The sequence below is a fragment of the Armigeres subalbatus genome, chromosome 2, assembly GCF_024139115.2.
Source record: "Armigeres subalbatus isolate Guangzhou_Male chromosome 2, GZ_Asu_2, whole genome shotgun sequence".
Taxonomy (NCBI): domain Eukaryota; kingdom Metazoa; phylum Arthropoda; class Insecta; order Diptera; family Culicidae; genus Armigeres; species Armigeres subalbatus.
In genome coordinates, this window is record NC_085140.1 from 149,734,744 (window position 1) to 149,754,137 (window position 19,394).

Below are 19,394 nucleotides of genomic sequence, written 5' to 3' on the forward strand. Positions count from 1 at the left end.
AATAACTCATCGTGAACCTTGCAGGTGCAACGTGAGTGAATGCTTCGCTCGCTCGGAAGGGTCTTTGTTTAGTCGTTTTATGGGTCAGTATCGCGCATCTAAAGTCGGAGGTATCGCGCCCAACCGAACGATCGATGCCTCCAATACTTACGAAGAACACGAAATTGAACACTGATAGTAGCGTTTTCGCTATGCATGATTCGCAGTCGCACCCCATGGCGCGAGAAAGCCGGTGTCGTTTTTCCGCCTCTGGCGATGCTGGCTATTTGCGGCAACAGCAGCGGCGACGGTAGCAATGAAGTTGCACTTTGATCTGTGAATGAGGGAAAGAAAAATGCGAAAAGGTCCATGATTAGAAACGATGAGCAATTAGTGGCCTTTGGAAGCGGTTTTCTAATTGGTTTAATGTGATCTTTAGAAAGGTGAAAAGGGCATCAAGATGGGCATTAAAATGTATTGGGTGAAATGGAGATTGTCATATTAGAAATCTCTTGAGTTAATTCGCGAAATGTTGAACGGCTAAAATCCTCCCCTATTGTTGAATACTCCGTGTATTCTTTATTAGGTGTATTGTTTAATGAAAATGAGTCGTATTCGACTCAATATTGAGTTGTCCATTTCTAGCGTGTATGCGGCTGATTGCCGCCAAGTACTCTTTACAAGTTTAGGCTATCGACTTTCGTCTTACTTTTACTACATATGTGGAAAACAATACTGAAGACCGAAAACATGTGTTTTGAGGAGGGGATTATATATTAAATATGCAAAAATATCCACTGTCTACCGGTGGGTACCGAGCTCACACCTCTAAAATACAATCCACACCTCCAAGGATATCCATGTCGTTGACGATTGAGGCGGGAGCTGGATGGGTCAATGATTAAGCTGCGAGCTGGTTGGCTAAAGAGCACTGAAAACCGGTTATCGGAGTAGGCTAGAATCACCGCCAGGGACTAGGTCGTAGTGGTCAGCAGATCCAGATCTCGGTTTCAATTTGATCGGTTTCGCTGAAAATTTGACCAGAGCTCAGAATTAACAAGAATTAACTAAGGATTCAAACGGAAAGTCGAAAACCTGAACGGAAAAGCGCAAAGTCCACCAACTTAAAAAGCATGCTGAAAGCGCAAAGAATCCACCTTCCGAAGTAGCATCGAAAGGCAGTTCCGGGAGGACCCAAGGTATGTTTTAGTGTGTATTTCCTGGTACGTGCCCTCAAGGTTCCGCATGTAACTGGTTACCCCAGAGCTCTCGCTCAGGACGGGCCACCGTACCTAAGAATAGATACTGCAACGCCTTCCAGTAGCCTACGTCTACTGGCGCACACACACACTGGCGAAGGACAGATTGTCGTCTATTACTACCCCAAGGAGCTTCAAAATCTGCTTTGATACGATCGCAACTTCACCCACGTGGATCACTGCACTTGCGGTTGTTGACAATAACCATCTCCGTCTTATGTTGAGCGATCTCCAGGCCTCCAGCGCTCATCCAATCCGCCACCGTGCTGATCGTGTGTGCTGTGGTCAGTTCTACCTCGAGAATTGACTCCCCATAGGCCTCCAAGGTTACGTCATCGGCGAAGCCGACGATCTTAACACCAGGAGGGAGCTTTAGCTTCAGAACTCCGTCATACATAAGATTCTATAATACCGGGCCCAGTATTGAACCTTGCGGAGCGAGTAACTCTTCGTTCGTCACCGGAGCCACCATTTCGGCCGCACCCACATTGCCTTGCGGTGCAGGAGGCTAGGGACTTGTGGCTCGGGACGGGAAGAGGACCTCGACAATCCTCGCCAACCTATCCGGGGACCGTTCGGGGGGTGAAGACCTCCCTTTGGTCTTGGCCATGATTATTTTGTAGGTGTCACCCCACGGATTCGCATTGGCTCCTTCGCATAGGTTGTCGAAACACGCTCTCTTACTGCTCTTGATGGCCTTGTTAAAGGTCAGTTTCACAGCTGGAAACACTTCATGGCGGTACGCTCTTTCATCCTCGGTGCGGGCACGTTGCATCCTTCGTTTAGCCTTGAGGCAGGTTGATCGAAGAGCTCAATCTCGGGACTCCACCAGTATACCGGACGTCTGCCATTTCTCGGCAGGACTTTCCTCGGCATGGTGGAGTCGCACGCGCGTGATAGTACAGCTACCAACGCTTCTCCGCTTAGACCTTGGACCTTAGTGTTGGCATTCAGTCCCAGAACCGTGGTGAAAACTTCACTGTCGAAGTCCGTGGTTCTCCACCCACGGACCTGATGGAGATCTCCGGACCTCGGATGTTGCACGCCATAGTTGATCTTAAAGCGAATTTCTAGATGATCACTATGGGTGTTACCCTCGTCCACCCTTCAGTCCAAGTCTGGTGCCAGACCAGGACTGACAAATGTTATGTCAATCCAAAGCGCCTCTAGTAACGCTTGACCCCTTCGATTACTGCAGCGGCTGCCCCACTCAACTGCTTAAGCGTTAAAATCTCCTGCTACGACGATCGAATTACGACCCACTAGGTCAAACGATAGCCTATCGATCATCTGGTTGAACTGTTCTAATGGCCACCTTGGTGAGGCATAGCAGCTACAATAGAACACACCATTGATCTTGGATATCGTGACACCCTCAGCAGAGGAGTGTACCACCTCTTGGATCGGGTACTGTCCCGTCGTGTAAATAGCCGCCATCCTAGACCCGTCCGCCATCCAATTACGGTTATCGACAGGGACGTTGAACGGGTCGGACAGGAGGTCCTCGACTCCGAGACCGACTGCCACAGCAGCTGCTGGGTAGTTACACAGTGGTTAAGATTCAGCTGTGTTACTTGCACGGCTTCTTCTTGTTTGTCTCTCCGATGGGACACGAAGATCCACCCATAACGTGGTTACAGGCTTGCTTTTTGCTGGCGCAGATGAGGCACTTTGGTGCCTTATCGCATTCCTGCGCCTTGTGCCCTTCCTCACCACAACGACGACACAGGTTGCTACGGTCTGGGCCCTTACAGTTGTAGGACTTGTGCCCCAACTCTAAGCACCGATAGCACCTGTCCACTGAAGGCGGCTGGAGTTTGCTCACTGGGCATACTGACCAGCCGATCTTCAACTTCCCTCGCTCCATTATCTTTTTGGCTTCCGCAACCGGTAACCTAAGGTAGGCCACTTGCGTGCCAAAAGGACCACCTCTTAGGCGTACAGAGGTCTTCTCGACCGACCAACAAGGCCTCGCCTCTGTCCTTAGCTATCTTTGCGGATCGAGATGCGTTTGACTTCCGCTTTGTCCTACTGACCAGCTGCCTTGGTTTTTTGGTCCCTTGTGCCGATAGCACAGGCTAGCTGGTACCCTCTTGCGGCCCGGCGACTTGGTGGCAGGATTAGACAGCGTGCTGCACGGCCCGCAACAGTTTTAGGGTACGGAAGACAGCCTAGCAATTAGCCCACTCGCCGTTTCGAGTCAGTTTCACCCGGCTCTACTATAAGAGTAGATTGTCAGACAGGCAGCCCTCGCTTTCACAATATTACGATGTTCAAAACAAGGTCCGTTAACACGCGGCCAGAATGCCATAATCAGGACCTCGCTGGCATTGATTATGATGTACCAATTGGCACTCCTTGGGCTCCTGTGTGCTTTGAGCGGCACACGATCGCTTTGATAGGGCCTGCTTGCGGACACATGCAGCTTTTTGTAGAGGTTTAACAGAGCTCGCTGCCAAGCCCCACCACTTCCTAGGCAGCCCCCCTAACTCGCAAAGACCGTGGAGAGGGGTTTGGTAAGCCCTTGGACATAGTACATGCTGCCCTTGGTTCACCCTTCGCCGCCACACACCGTCTTCTTGCACACCGCCAAACATGGTGCTAAGCACCCCACCCGTCTCTCGAATACTCCGAGTGGTTGCAAGTTCTCCTCGAGCATTGTTCAAGTTTCATGTCCGTAGAAGACTACCGGTCTTAGCAGCGTTTTGTACATGACACATTTGGTGCGGTGGTGAATCTTTTTTGACCGCAGTTTCTACTGGAGCCCGTAGTAGGCCCGACTTCCACAGATGATGCGCCTTTGTATTCCACGACTAAAATTATTATCAGTCGTTAGCAAGGATCCAAGGTAGACGAATTCATCGACCACCTCGAAGGTATCCCTGTATATCGTAACACTTCTTCCCAGGCGGATCCTGTCTTGCTCGGTTCCGCCCACAATCATGTACTTTGTCTTTGATGCATTCATCACCAGTCCAACTTTTGTTGTTTTACGTTTCAGGCGGGTACAGTTCTGCCACCTTTGCAAATGTTCGGCCGACAATGTCCTTGTCATCCACGAAAACGATGAATTGACTGGATCTGTTGAAAATCGTACCCCGGCTGTTACACCCGGCTTTCCGCATGACACCTTCTAGTGCAATGTTGAATAAGAGGCACGAAAGTCCACCGCCCGAAATCTTCACACAGTTTTGCACACCATTCACCGTTGCTTCAATCAGTCTGGTAAGCTTCCCAGAGAAGCTTTTCTCGTCCATCATAGCTCTACGCGATCTATACTGTCGTATGCCGCCTTGCAATCAATTAACAAATGGTGAGTTGAGACTTGGTATTCGGGTCCCATCGAGCTCACCCTCTTCCGCAAGTCGATGTTAGCGCCACGATATGTCCTGACGTCGATAATGTCAGAGAAGTGCCGTCCATCAATCAGGTCGATTTGTGATTCTGTTTCCAGGTATACCGATACGGAAGGCTGTGTTGGAAGTAGGTGCTGCGAATGGCCACATTCTTGTAGGCAGCGAAATCAATTAGCCGTGGGCCGTTTTCGTTCGTCAGTCGATGGGCGCTGAACTTTTCAATCGATGGTCTCAACTTCTCCTCTTGTACAATCTGAGCGTTCATCATAGGAAATATGATGATTTTGACGTCGTGGTTTGAGCAGCTGTTGTACACACGTTCCAGCTGCGCGTAGAATGCGTTCTTATCATCAGCAGTGCTCTCGGAGTGTGGTCTATGTACGTTGATTATGCTGAAATTGAAGAACCGCCCTTTGATCCTCAACCAGCACATTCTCTCATGTTCCGGTCTGTACTTTCTTGTTGATTATTCGATGCGTGAGTTTTTTTTAAAGGCTGGCTTGCAGAACCTGACACCAAATCCCCTAAATTTTCATTTCTTATTATTTCCGGTGGACCATGGTGCACAGTTTCACTTGGAGTCTCTCGCTGGCACTCGGACGATGATCAGCCGCCCCTAACATGGAGAACAGATGCTGTTGTGTGCTGTTTCAAACATAGAGAACAGACGCTCAGTAAGATTTGCACCTTCGGGGTTGGTTACCCGATCTTGCCTAAGGTTGCTCGTATCCCGGCCAGCGCCACGAGCAGGTAGGTATATGAGTGGATGGGTAAGAGGCTAAGGACATGGGATCTATTTTATTCCTTCAGGTAAGCGAAGTACCAATGGTACGCTTTACCCAGCATTTGCCAATTTATGTTACCCTCTATAAGAAAAGCAATGTTCGATTTGTTACAAAAGATGACGCACTGAAAGTGTGTATTCTAAATAGTCAGATAGTTTTCCCAACAGCATTTTATCATAAAGCAAATATACCAACCAGTATGAGCTTTTGGCCAGTAGATGTCAAAATGCAGTCCACTCAAATTAAGCCATCCGGCTGTTCTTTATCTCTCCAATGCACCTCTTCCGGCCGATGACAGATGGGTGCAACGTGATGGCAGTCCAATTAGTAGCATCACTGGCTGCTGACTAATTGCACCCCATAATTTCTCGGTTTCGCTTGCCTCTATTGTAAATGGTTTGTTTTTTTTTTCAACTTGACAAATCATCAACGTCTCTTCTCTGTTATAGGCTTTGTTTCCCGTATCTTAGAACGTCAACCAGATACTGCCATACCATTAACATTGCGTGCGACGCATTTATGGAACGTGTTAATTCGATTTGCACAAGAGATAACCCCGGTTGTTTAATGCGAGCAATCAAATAGAGTAAAATAATTTAAAAATATGCAAGTGAAAACGTCTTGTACTGATTTATATGCTTCCGTTATTCAGAAAAAATCTTCAATGGTGTACTAAAATAAGATGATAATAAACAAAACATTACAAAAATATGTTGGTGTAGAACACTATTAGCTAAGTGGAGCATTATGTTAAAAATTTAGTTAATCTATTAATTACTAGATATTACAAAGAAAGTTATTATCGAGCTAATTTAGTGCAATGTTTTAGATAGTTGACCAAAATTCGCTTATGGCTTAGTGACCTAATGAATCAACATTTCTAGATTAAACCATAGAGAAACAACAAAGTTTGCGTAAGGAAGGTTGCATCTTTTTCCTTATCTCCTTATAATTCAATTTAACTTAATATGCCATAAGCAAACTACGCTCTACATGAATCACTAAGATAAGTGCACAAGCAGCTAGTTTATGACGACATGCGCTGGAAGCTGCTGGAGGAAACATACACTAATTGGTCCGACGTTTTGCTTCAGCTTAGCACGTGTGATCAAGAGGTGTATAATCTGTTTGGGGGGAGATGCTGGGGAGTTGCTGTGAATTCCCGCGGCGGAACTCGACGATTGCACACATTGTTGAACGCAATTATGAGATTAACTGAAATGTGATTTGCTTGGTGGGAAAAATTGAGCTATTGAATCTGTAGAATTGTGGGTTTCTGGAAGTGCTATAAAAATGTTTGTGAGTGAATGTATAAAGAGATGATCGCGTCAATGGTAAATTTGCCTTTTTTAAAGCACTTAATTCACTACAATACACAACAAGTCACACAATACGCTACAAGTCACACATTTGACGAGGAATTCCGTTTCATTATTTCCTATTTTATATTAATCAATAGTTCTGTTTGAAATACTATTTTCAATCAAATCACAATCTCATTTTTGGCATCCATACTCATACGATCGTTGCATTCCACGGGGATTCTTGCAATAAGTATAGACGAATGAATTCATTTTTTTTTATTCCAGTACGACATTGATATAAAATCCCGGATGTGTATATGACCTACATATTTGTCCAGAAACTAATATGCCGTTCCACACCTGTAACATGCAACCGATGCGATATCTACAATGATTCTAGTGACTAATGCATCGCTGACGTGTAACAATTATTCCAACTGTGTCAACTCACATGCACTCTCACTGCTGTCGCAGCAGCAGCAGTAGATGCATGTCGAAATGTGTCAACGGTAAATTTTTAATCCTCAACCCTCGGGAGGCTATCTACCATCCCACCTTTTCTATTATCAATGCTACTATTGCCTAGCCAGGCTATATAATTTATTCAATTATCTGTGCAGCAGCAGCGAAAGGCCGCCGAGAGGTGACTTCATTCAACTTCAATTGAAACTGAAAGTGCCATGGCCCTCACTAAGCGGCCGGTTACAAACGGCTCCCAATGGAATAGATGGGACGGAGCGAGGGGAATCCAGCAGTACACCCAACTGAAAGTGAAATTTCCAGTCCAGTCAGTGTGCGACCGCTAGATGCATGTAGATATGCAGACACTAGTTCCACTAGATTCGACAAACACTAAAAACAGTCTTGTCCCTTTCATCTCAATCACCTCCTCGCGCTTACCGATTTACCTGCATAGGCATAACCTAATTTAGAAAGTCCGGAAAAGTTGTAACCAGGGGGTCGCTTTTTACTCTCTAACCACCCTCCCCATTCTCGTCTCGATCCATCCGACCCATGGTCCACGCCGCTTGTTCAATGAACTCGAAACAGTTATCGAGGTTACAGATAAATCGCTATGTAACTAGCAATTAGCCGCCCTGTTGAGAGACTCTGGATACTGCATTAGAATTTGCAAAACCTTTTTCACGCTCGAGTGCGAGCTCTCGTATGCACTTGCGCTAATTTTGTTTTTATTTCATTCATGTAAGGAGTCAGTATAGACACTAAAAAGATGCTGAATGTAATCAACCGGTTTCCGCAATCATAAATCTTAATAACTTATCGATGCACACTGGGCTGCCCGTGGCCAATCGAGAGCCTGAGCGCTTCAGCTGGTGCTTTTTAATAGCATGCGGCGCGGCGCGGTGAAGGCAAAAGTGCATCTGTTGCATAATATCGACCGACAAATTCATGTCGAAGACTGCCGAGCCCCGACAGCTATGGCTCACGCTAGGTTTCGCCGAAACGAAGCGGCAATATGAGTACGATCAGTGGGCAATGACACAGCAGGTCTAAATGAGAGTGAAAATGAATGTATGTTTTGTTTACTATTCTTGATTCTAAAACACGGCAAAGCTTTTGTACGTATCTCTCTACATCAAGTACGATTTTGCATCGTGATGAATGAAGTTGAAGACTACGTATGAATTCAAAGAAATGAAACAGACGAAGAGAATAAAAATTGCATGAAGGGAACGCTATTCCATACTGCATAGTCAGTGCGTTTCACTACACACACTTTAAAAACAGCATTTTATCATAGGTTCATCTTTTATCAGTTTAAAAAATTGGCGAGTAAAGTGCTGCTTTTAATTTGTCAGCCGCAATTGGGATAGAGGCTCCAAAACACAATGCGAAAAGCCTTTTGGGTATTTCCTCATGTTTCCCTTGTTTGAGATGTTTGTAACAAAACTAGACATAAAATTACGTAGGTTAGGCTAAAAAAGTTTCAGAATTATCGATAGGAAGGTATGGAAAACCAAAATTTTCCATATGTTGAGGAAACATCTAACATTTTGGCGAGGCAAAACGCCCTAGTGGGACTAACCTACAATGTACAACGCGTCTCCACGCACTTTCCATACCAGAATTTTAATTCGCCGACGCGCGGTGCGTTGTTCCCTAAGAGCTGCCAGCGTTTTGCCTCTTGAGTTTTCCGGCAACAAAATATCATCACCTCTTTTGTAATTTACAATGTTGTGAAAACTCATATGTGAATATTGTTTTATAATGTTAAGATGGCATCAGCTAGCTATATTGTTTAACTGTTGAATACGGTAAAAATATCCGTCAAAATCGTTACAGCAAAGACATCAAAGCAGTCTTTGTTAGCTAGGGGATATTGCCCCCTTCCCCTAGTGTACAACCTATGCAACTTTCTGGGGCAACACAGTAGCAGCAGAATGTCCAAGGGGTTGACGACATCTCCCCAGGCCACTGCGAGTTGCGGAGCTTGCCTAGGATGTGGTGGGGTTTACAATAGGCTCTGTTAAACTTCTATAAAAGCTGCCTGTATCCGCGAGCAGGTTCCAAAGCGCACTAGCCCAAGTCCTGGTGTTGGGTGGGACACTAAACAGACCTGACACGCCCTCCGGCAAGACAGGAGGTTTTCGAAGGCCCAATAAGCCGCCTGTAAATCCAATAATTAAGAATGACATCAGAGATAATTAATCTATAGCATTTGGTCGATGGATATTTAGTCAAATGACGTTTCGTCGAATGACATTTGATCGAAAGGACATTGCGTCTAAGGGACATTTCGTTCAATGGCCATTTGGTCGAATTAAAGTTTTGAGTTGACTATTATAGAGAACTAATTAAGTATTGTGTGAATATTGAGTGGGGGAAAGAATATAGATAGTACAAGCAAAAAATAAGAAAATCTATGTTAAGAAAATTATTTTGAGCCTTTTAGTGGAATGTCTTCACTTGTCATAAGACGAGTTTGTACCTTCCCATTTAATTCCACCACTTGAAAGTACGAGACACTGAAGACGACCTTACTGTTGAGGTCGAAATACGTATATGTTGAAGATATAATCAAGTGGTGGAATTAAATGGGAAGGTACAAACTCGTCTAATGACAAGCGAAAATCTATGCTAAAATTCACTTCAGACGAAATCTTCTTCTTCTTTTTCAATGGCTCTACATTCCAACTGGAACGTGGCCTGCTTTTCAACTTAGTATTCAATTAGCATTTCCTCAGTTATTAATTGAAAGCTTTTCTATGCCCGCCATTGCATGAATATGTATCTTGTGTGGCAAGTATAATGGATACACTATGCCCAGGGTGTCGAGAATGTTTCCAACCCGAAAACATTATAGACCGGACCGAGAATGGAACTCGCCATCTCCGGATTGGCAATCCTACGCCTTTGCTCGCAAGGCTACTGGAGACCCCTGACGAAATGTCCATTCGATAAAATGTTCCTTCGATTAAAAGTTTTTTTTGACGAAATGTCCCAAAGCCAAAGATAATACGACTCAATACAATCAGCAACAACCTAAGCAAGGAATAAAGGATTACGAATGGAAACTTGGAATATCGTTTCGCATGTTTCGACAGGGTAATATACTATGAATTACATCATCACGACTTCGACGTTGTGGCGCTGCAGGAAAGGACAGAAAGTGTGGAAAATCGGGCATCGAGCAGCTACCTTCTACCCAAGTTGTGGCACCACCAACGAGCTGAGAACCGGCATTGGGCGTCTCATCCTTAGCGGTGTGCTAGACCAAAACTACGCGCAGCAGCTGGAAGTGGCACATCCAACGAAAGAATAGCCAGGCGCAGCTTCTCTTGAAGATGACTGAAGAGATATTCGTCATTGGTCGCACCGCAACCACTGCATTAGGTACAGTATCTCCTGTTCCGAGAAACGACTGGTATGACGGCGAATATGAGCAGTTAGTGATGGAAATTGTGTAGCATGGGTGAAACGGAGCAACTGTATCGCGCTGATAACGCACGAAAGTTTCATGAGAAGTAGAAACACTCACGTAAGCTATTACTATGTTAGACACAATGGACGTTAGGCATAATGGACGTCAGGCATATCCCACTCTGTGAAGATGAAAGAAGTCTACATTAGACTGAAGAGAGAAGCTCAGCGGATCTTCGACACGTCGAGACGAAGTACATGATAGGAATATATTCAAGAGAGGACAACTTAAGTCACTCACGGGTCTGGGGTATTTGGCCATTTGGCATAAGGTCATTTGATATAAAGGCCATTTGCGGTCGTTTGGCATACCGGGCATTTAGCATAACAAACATTTTTCATAGTTTTGAACTACAAGGATCATTTGGCCTAATGGACATTTGGCATAATTTGGAACTATGATAGAGAAAGGGTTATTCGATGTATTTTTGCACGTAGAGTAGATCAAGAATATGTTCTGATAAATACACTGATGGGAGACACTTTTCGGAAGGACGAGCAAACGAAACGGCAGAACTACTTTTGAGGAAGGGATCACATTCATCATTGATTTATTCCTGGCAAACGGCAACTTCTAAAAAAAAATAATCTCAATTTTCGTTTCTTGATGCCAGACAAACACCTACTTTTGAAGAAGGGATTAAATTCAACATTGTCTCAATCGGGGCAATCGCTTTCTTTCAAAGAACGAACCGCATCCACTTTTGCGTCATTCGCACACCACATCCACCATTGCCTTGATTCGGGCAAGCGTCTACATTATAAGAAGGGATCTTACCCACCATTGCCTCACCCCGGACAAACGCTCACCTTTAAAGAGAGGATCATAACCACCATTGTCTTAATCTGGAAAACGCCTACTTTCAAAGAAGGGATCACATCCACCATTGCCTTAATCCGGGCAAGCGCCTACTTTGTAAGAAGGGATCACCATTGTTTTAACCCAGGTAAGTGCAAACTTTGAAAAAAAAAGAATCACATCAATCATTGCCTTGAAACAGTCTAATTTTGAATATATGATCACACCATTATCATACGGGGGAGTGCTAATTTGAAAAAAGGTATCATATCTATCATTTCCTAAATTCGGGCAAGCTCTTAATTTTGAAGAAGGGATCACATCCGCCATTGTCGTAATCCGGGAAAACGCTTTATTTTTTAAAAGGGATCAAATCCATCATTGCCTTAATTCGGAGAATTGCCTATTTTGAAAGAAGATATCACATACAATATTGCTTTGAACCAGGCAAGCATCTATTTTTTAAGGAGGGATCACATCCATCATTGCCTTATTTCGGGTAATCGCTCACTTTTAACGAAGGGATGAAATCCACCATTGCCATAATTCGGACAAACGCCTACCTTCAAAGAAGGAATAACATCTACCAATGCATTAACACAAGCAAACGTATTCCGATAGATGTGTTATTTTTGAAGAAGAAAACACAGTAAATATTGCTTTTCAAGGGGCAAACCATGAATCTAACGGAGGGATAATAATTATCCTTGTTAATTATAGTTATAATTACGAACAATATAAGAGATAATACGACTCGATATAATCGATATAAAGACCTAGGCGACGATTAAAGGATCACGATTGGAAGCTTGGAACATGGAACTGCAAGTCGCTAGGTTTCGCAGGTTGCGACAGAATGATCTACGATGAATTACATCCCCGCAACTTCGACGTCGTGGCGCTGCAGGAGATTTGCTGGACAGGACAGAAACTGTGGAAAACGGTCCTTGAGCGGCTACCTTCTACCAAAGCGGTGGTACCACCAACGAGCTGGGAACCGGCTTCATAGTGCTGGGTAAGATGTGCCAACGTGTGATTGGGTGGCATCCAATCAACGCAAGGATGTGCAAGCTGAGGATAAAACGCCGTTTCTTCAACTATAGCATCATCAACGTGCACTGCCCACACAAAGGGAGACCCGACGAAGATAAAGAAGCGTTCTACGCACAGCTGGAGCAAACATATGATGGATGTCCACTGCGGGACGTCAAAATCGTCATCGGTGACATGAACGCTCAGGCAGGAACGGAGGAAATGTACAGACCGGTTATCGGACTGGATAGTCTGCTTACCGTATCGAACGAAAACGGCCAACGATGCATAAACTTTGCAGCCTCCCGCGGAATGGTAGTCCGAAGTACTTTTTTCCTTGCAAGAATATCCACAAAGCCGCATGGAAATCACCTTATCAAGTAACGGAAAACCAAATCGACCACGTTCTAAACGACGGTTAATTCTTCTCCGACATCACGAACGTACGCACTTACCGCAGTGCGAATATTGAATCCGACCACTACCTCGTTGCAGTATGTCTGCGCTTAAAACTCTCGACGGTGATCAAAACGCGTCGGAGTCGTCCGCCGCGGCTAAACATTGGGCGGCTTCAAGACGGTAGACTAGCCTAAGATTACGCGCATCAACTGGAAGTGGCACTCCCAACGGAAGAGCACAGCTAGACGCAGCGTCTCTTGAATATGGCTGGAGAGATATTCGATCCGCCATTGGAAGCACCGCAACCGCTGCACTAGGCACGGATCAGAGAAACGGCTGGTATGACGGCGAATGTGAGCAGTTAGTTGAGAAGAAGAATGGGCGAGATTGCTGCAACACCGCATGAGGGCAAACGAGGCACGATAAAAACGGGCGCTGAACAAACAAAACTCGATTTTTCGGAGGAAAATGCGCCAGCAGGAAGATCGAGACCGTGAAGAGACGGAGGAACTGTACCGCCGCAATAACGCACGAAAGTTCTATGAGAAGTTGAACCGTTCACGTAAGGGCCACAGCCCGATATGTGTAAGGACATAAACGGGAACCCTCTCACAAACGAGCGTGAGGTGATCCAAAGGTGGCCGCAGCACTACGAACTAGAGATAGGCAAAACAGCTCATTGCAGTGAGCGGATCTGATCTGTTCAGCTCATTGAAAAGAGTCAGCTCCTTAGATCAGCTCTTCAGTTCATCAATGCTACATATATTAAAAAATAATGTTTGATATTATTATTTTGATTTTAATTATTGTTCAAATCTTTTAAAAAAAATTATGTAATTCATTCATTCATCATTCATCTATTTGCCTCACTTTGAAATTTTTAAAATGTTAAGCTATAGTGAGGTAATAATTTCTTTTGAAAAAAGACAGTTTTAAACTAATAACATTTATTACGCTTTTTCTGACTGTCTAGTTTTAAAGTCTAGAAGTTCATTTAGAATCATCACATTTATTTCTATACAAAATCTAACTCAACATTATTTTCTATTAATAATTCTAAGTTACATGTTTACCTTGATAACGTTTCTCAAATCGTTAATTTGAATAATTCAAGCTCTATCTGGTAAAAGGGCGAATGTCGCAAGAGAGAATTCTCTTCGTCGATTTCCCCTCTTTTGAATAAAAGTGACAAGCAGGGAATTTCTTTGCACTTTTTCATCTCAGAATGCAAGTTCACATTGATTTCTATCGTTCTGAGGTGATAAACCGCTAAGAAATCAGCTGCTTGTCACTTTTATTCAAAAGAGGGGAAGTCGATGAAGAGAATTCTCTCTTGCGACATTCGCCCTTATTCCAGATAGAGCTTGAATTTACTCCCTAGTCATATGGATATGGACCATATCACGTGTCAATAGTTTTCTCTTCATACTGGCAGTCAATCAATGCCTTGTTTGCGCGCGCTTCTAACCATGCGTAGTTGACTTTTCATACAAGCGAGCGCATACATCTAAATTGGTTCCAGAAATGCGAGAGAACTAAAAACAAGAGAGTAAAAAATACAGAGCACGGTGCAACAAACAAACAGAGTGCACATGTAGCAGTATGCTAGCGGGAAAACCCGTCGTAAGCGAAAGATTCGCTCCGTGCAAGACAAAACTAGAGATGTCGTAAAATCCTGATTAATCGATTAGTTACTAATCGATTACTCTTGATTCTTGTCGATTATTGAATCGATTAATCATTGTATAGTAATCGATTCAAAATTAATCGATTATCACAACGATGAATCGATTAATCGAAATAATCAATTAATTTTCGACATCCTTATGATGTCGTAAAATTCTGATTAATCGATTAGTAACTAATCGATTACTCACGATTCCTCTCGATTATTGAATCGATTAATCGTTGGGTAATAATCGATTCAAAATTAATCGATTATCACAACGATGAATCGATTAATCGAAGTAATCGATTAATTTGCGACATCTCTAGACACAACTCCCTGTTCGGTTCGTTTGAACCACATGGTTCGCTAGAACCTTAATTCTATTAACCTAGAACTTAAGCTCAATAAGGCGCCAGGCCCGGATGGTATTCCAAACCTGGCCCTTAAACACGCCATTCTTGCCAATCCAGATATGTTCAGGAGCTGCCTCCAGAGATGCATGGATGAAGGAAACTTCCCAGATCGATGGAAACGGCAGAAATTGGTGCTACAGTCAAACCTCCATGAGTCGATATTGAAGGGACCATCGACTCATGGAAATATCGACATGTGGAATAGGAAATCTTTGGAAATCTGTTTGAAGGGACCATCACAGTAACCCAGAAAATATTTTTAATATGGGATAATTTGCTTCCATGAGTCGATATCGAGTCATAGAACATCGACTCATGGAGGTTTGACTGTATTACCGAAGCCTGGCAAACAGCCGGGGGATCCTTCGACACAGCTGGAAAGCTGCTAGAGAGGGTCATTCTGTATAGATTGTCGGCCTATACAGAGTGTGCTGGTGGCTTATCTAGCAACCAGTATGGCTTCCGTAAGGGCCGTTCTACCATCGAAGCAATTCGAGCGGAAACGGATACGGCCAAGATAGCGAGAGGTTTAAACAGAAGAGGTATTAGGTACTGTGCGTTGATTACACTTGATGTAAAAAACGCGTTTAATAATGCTAGCTGGGCAGCAATTGCTGACTCCCTGCACTGATTGAGAGTTCCGGATTACCTGTGCAGGATACTGAAAAGCTATTTTCAGAATAGGGTGTTGCTATACGACACTGATGCCGGTCAAAAGTCGATCGTAGTGTCCGCGGGTGTTCCACAGGGATCGATCTTCGGACCGGTTCCGTGGAATATTATGTACGACGGAGTATTGCGCTTAAGTCTCCCGGCCGGAGTGAAGATAGAAGGCTTCGCGGATGACGTAATGCTAGAAGTAGCAGGTGACACTCTCGACGAAGTCAGACTGAAGGCTTCATACGCGATTGGCAGAGTGGAGGAATGGCTCAACTCGAGACGGTAGTCCCTTGCACATCACAAGACGGAAGTCGTGGTAGTGCATAACCACCATGGGTTGCAGCAAGCAAGGATAAGAGTAGGGACCAGCACAGTTAACTCCGTGAGGTCTCTCAAGCATCTGGGCGTGATGATCGATGATAAGCTCAATTTTACGAGGCACGTCGATTATGCATGTCAGCGGGCTTCATTGGCGATAAAATCTTTATCACGAATGATGTACAACAGATCGGCGGTGTATAGTCAAGTGCGTAGGCTGATAGCTGGCGTAGCATTGTCTTATCATCCGTTATGGCGTGCCATAACGGCATGGGCCGTAGCACTAATAGCCGAGTACAATGTAAAGTAATTGATCAGAGTACACTGGCTGATGTGCCTACGTGTCGCGAGCGCATATCGCACCATATCATATGAGGCGGTGTGCGTTATAGCTGGAATGATGCCGATCAACACACTCCTAGAGGAGGATGTGGAGTGCTACAACGAAAAGGACTCGGTGCAAGTGCGACGTGTCAAGAGAGCAGCCTCGTTGCTTAAATGGCAAAGAGCATGGGGCACCGCAGTCAAAGGTCGTTGGACCCACAGACTGATTCCAGATGTGTCCAACTGGATTGATAGGAAGCATGGTCAAGTCAATTTCCACCTAACACAGGTGTTGTCTGAACATGGCTGCTTTAAGAAATTCCTACAAAGGTTTGGCTTCGCAGATTCTGCGGAGTGTCCTGAATGTGTAGGTGAGGTAGAATCGGCAGAGCATGTGATGTTTGCATGCACGCGATTCGAGGTAGAACGCAATGCCATGCTGCTTATTAGTGGTATGGATACAACCCCGGACAACCTCGTCGAGAGGATGTGCCGGGAAGAAGCTATATGGAATGCGGTGAACACAGCATCTCAACAGTTTATGTCGAAACTGCAGCGGTGGTGGCGTCTTGAACAAAACCAACGAGTGCAGTAAGGGCACCTGTGATGCAGTGAACACTTTGCTCACCCCGACAACCAACATGTCGCGGGTGGGCTGCGGGGACCTCAGTATCTAGATATAGCGGTCATTGCGGTTCACGCGCGGTGGTTGTTGTCGGGTGCTCGTCTCAACGTGAGATTATGATACGGACCGTTAGGTTACTATCATAGCTTGCGATCGACGGGTGGTGCCACCCTTGAAGTCGATGTTGTGTGTATTGACGTCAAGTGCGTTAGCATAGGCGTGAGCGTTCTCAATAGTCCCCCCCTGATGTATTGCTTAAGAGCGGGCCGGGGGTACGGACTGGCGAAAGGGTTTTGGTTTTAGTGGGTCGGGTAAGAGTTACATGACATACCCATCCCCACACTACCTGAGTACCTCCTCAGGTGTCTGGTTGCAGATTTCCGTTTACCCTTGCCCAAAAAAAAAAAAACATGTTTCGCTAGAATCGGTCGCAACTGATTCGAATCGAGATCCGTGTCGCACGGATCTGAGCTGGTAGCGCAGCTCTCGCTTCCATGTCACAGCAATTTCGAGCTGGACGACGACATGAGCTGAACTGAGAGTTGTTCGGATCTTCGGATCTTTTGCTTGGTACGGTTCGTTCGCTACAGCACTACTATCTTTTGTGTGTCCGTTCGTAGCGCCGAGTATGTGGGTATGGGTTTAGAAATAGACGGCAAGCAAGTTGGATTATTTTTGCTTGTGTGTTTCTTATTCCTTCCTGCAGCAGAAATGCTTTCTGTTGCTTGGCTTGATGGTGCTTGCGCTTGAGGTGCAAATAATATTGCAATTTGCAACGAAAATTAGCATTGCAGACAACCTGCAAGCAACTTGCACAGGAACGAGCTGTCAAAATACATGCTGATGTGTCCATTTAAGCGTGTTAATCATCGGATTTACTTTAGTTTTGGTTCGATGTGTACATCGGGGCAGTGGTGCTAAAATGTTTTTCATTTTGTTTTTGGAACTATTATCAAACAATTCCACTTATTTTCGCTTTATTTATTAGTTTCATCATGCTTTTCCAAGAAAAATGAACTCTCTATCACAATATATTAAATGTAGAGTAAAGCCTCATTGTATTTTGCTTAAATAGCATGACATATTATTACAACCTCGATTATAATATAATCTTCTTGAATGATAAAATGTACAGCAACACTGTATGCAAGATCTTTTGCAAGTTTGTTGCATCTTCATGCATTTGGCGATATCAACGCAAACTGCAATAAACGATCAGCACGTGCGCGGTACTGGACTGGAATGCTCATACAAGCTCGCTTGTGTTGTGTACTGCGAGCGTGGTATTTTCGTTTGTGTTGTACAAAAAACAACAGCGCGCGTATTCGAGTGAGTACGCTCGAGTGAGCTTCTCTAGGCGTGTGTTTGACAATGATTTCATCAATTTGAAGCGAACTGCTAAGCTGGGGTTCTTAAAAAAAGATCCATGGTTCATCAGCTCAATGTAAAGAAGCGAATCTTTCGAACAGCTCCTGAGCGGAGCGCCCATCTCTACTACGAAGAGCACTTGAACGACGATATGGCAGCCAACGGTGGCGGTATGGTAATGAACCTAGGAGCACGCGCGCAGGACATGCGATTTCCGGCTCCGAATCTAATAATATTCAGGAGGAGATCGGCCGGCTGAAAAACAACAAAGCCCCTGGAGTTGACCAACTACCAGGAGAGCTGTTTAAACACGGTGATAAGGCACTAGCTAGAGCGCTGCACTGGGTGATTACCAAGGTTTGGAAGGATGATGTTCTGCCGCAGGAGTGGATGGAAGGTGTCGTGCGTCCCATCTACAAAAAGGGCAATAAGCTGGATTGTAACAACTACCGCGCAATCACATTGCTGAACGCCGCCTACAAGGTACTCTCCCAAATTGTATGCCGCCGACTAACACCAATTGCAAGAGAGTTCGTGGGGCAACGCTCTACCACAGACCAGGTGTTCGCCATACGTCAGGTATTGCAGAAATGCCGCGAATACAACGTCACACATCATCTGTTTATCGACTGCAAAGCCGCATATGATCCAATCGATCGGGACCAGCTATGGTAGCTAATGCACGAAAACGGATTTCCGGATAAACTGAGTCCCTTCGAAACGCGTAGAGGGTTACGGCAAGGTGATGGTCTTTCGTGTCTGCTATTCAACATCGCTTTGGAGGGAGTAATACGAAGGGCAGGGATTGACAAGAGTGGTACGATTTTCATGGAGTCCGTCCAGTTATTTGGTTTCGCCGACGACATTGATATCATGGCACGTAACTTTGAGAGGATGGAGGAAGCCTACATCAGACTGAAAAGTGAAGATAAACGGATTGGACTAGTCATCAACACGTCGAAGACGAAATACATGAAAGGAAGAGGCTCAAGAGAGGTCAATGTAAGCCACTCACCACCACTGGTGACCGCCGATAACAATTCCAGCAGAGAAATTCGAAGACGCATAGTGGCTGGAAACCGTACGTACTTTGGACTCCGCAAGACGAATAGAGTTCGCCGCCGTACCAAACTGACTATCTACAGAACGCTTATTAGACCGG

General features: G+C 44.8%; 1 protein-coding gene across 8 annotated transcripts in view; it reads right to left on the reverse strand.

The window, feature by feature from the left end:
* LOC134211005 (tetraspanin-18) overlaps positions 1-19,394 on the reverse strand; it is a 133,973-nt gene that overhangs the window by 29,961 nt on the left and 84,618 nt on the right. For all 8 annotated transcript variants that reach the window (XM_062687516.1, XM_062687512.1, XM_062687510.1 and 5 more), the window contains exon 4: positions 152-313. In XM_062687516.1, the coding sequence (XP_062543500.1) occupies positions 152-217 (66 nt within the window). In that variant the 5' untranslated portion in view covers positions 218-313. The remainder of the gene's footprint in view (positions 1-151; positions 314-19,394) is intronic.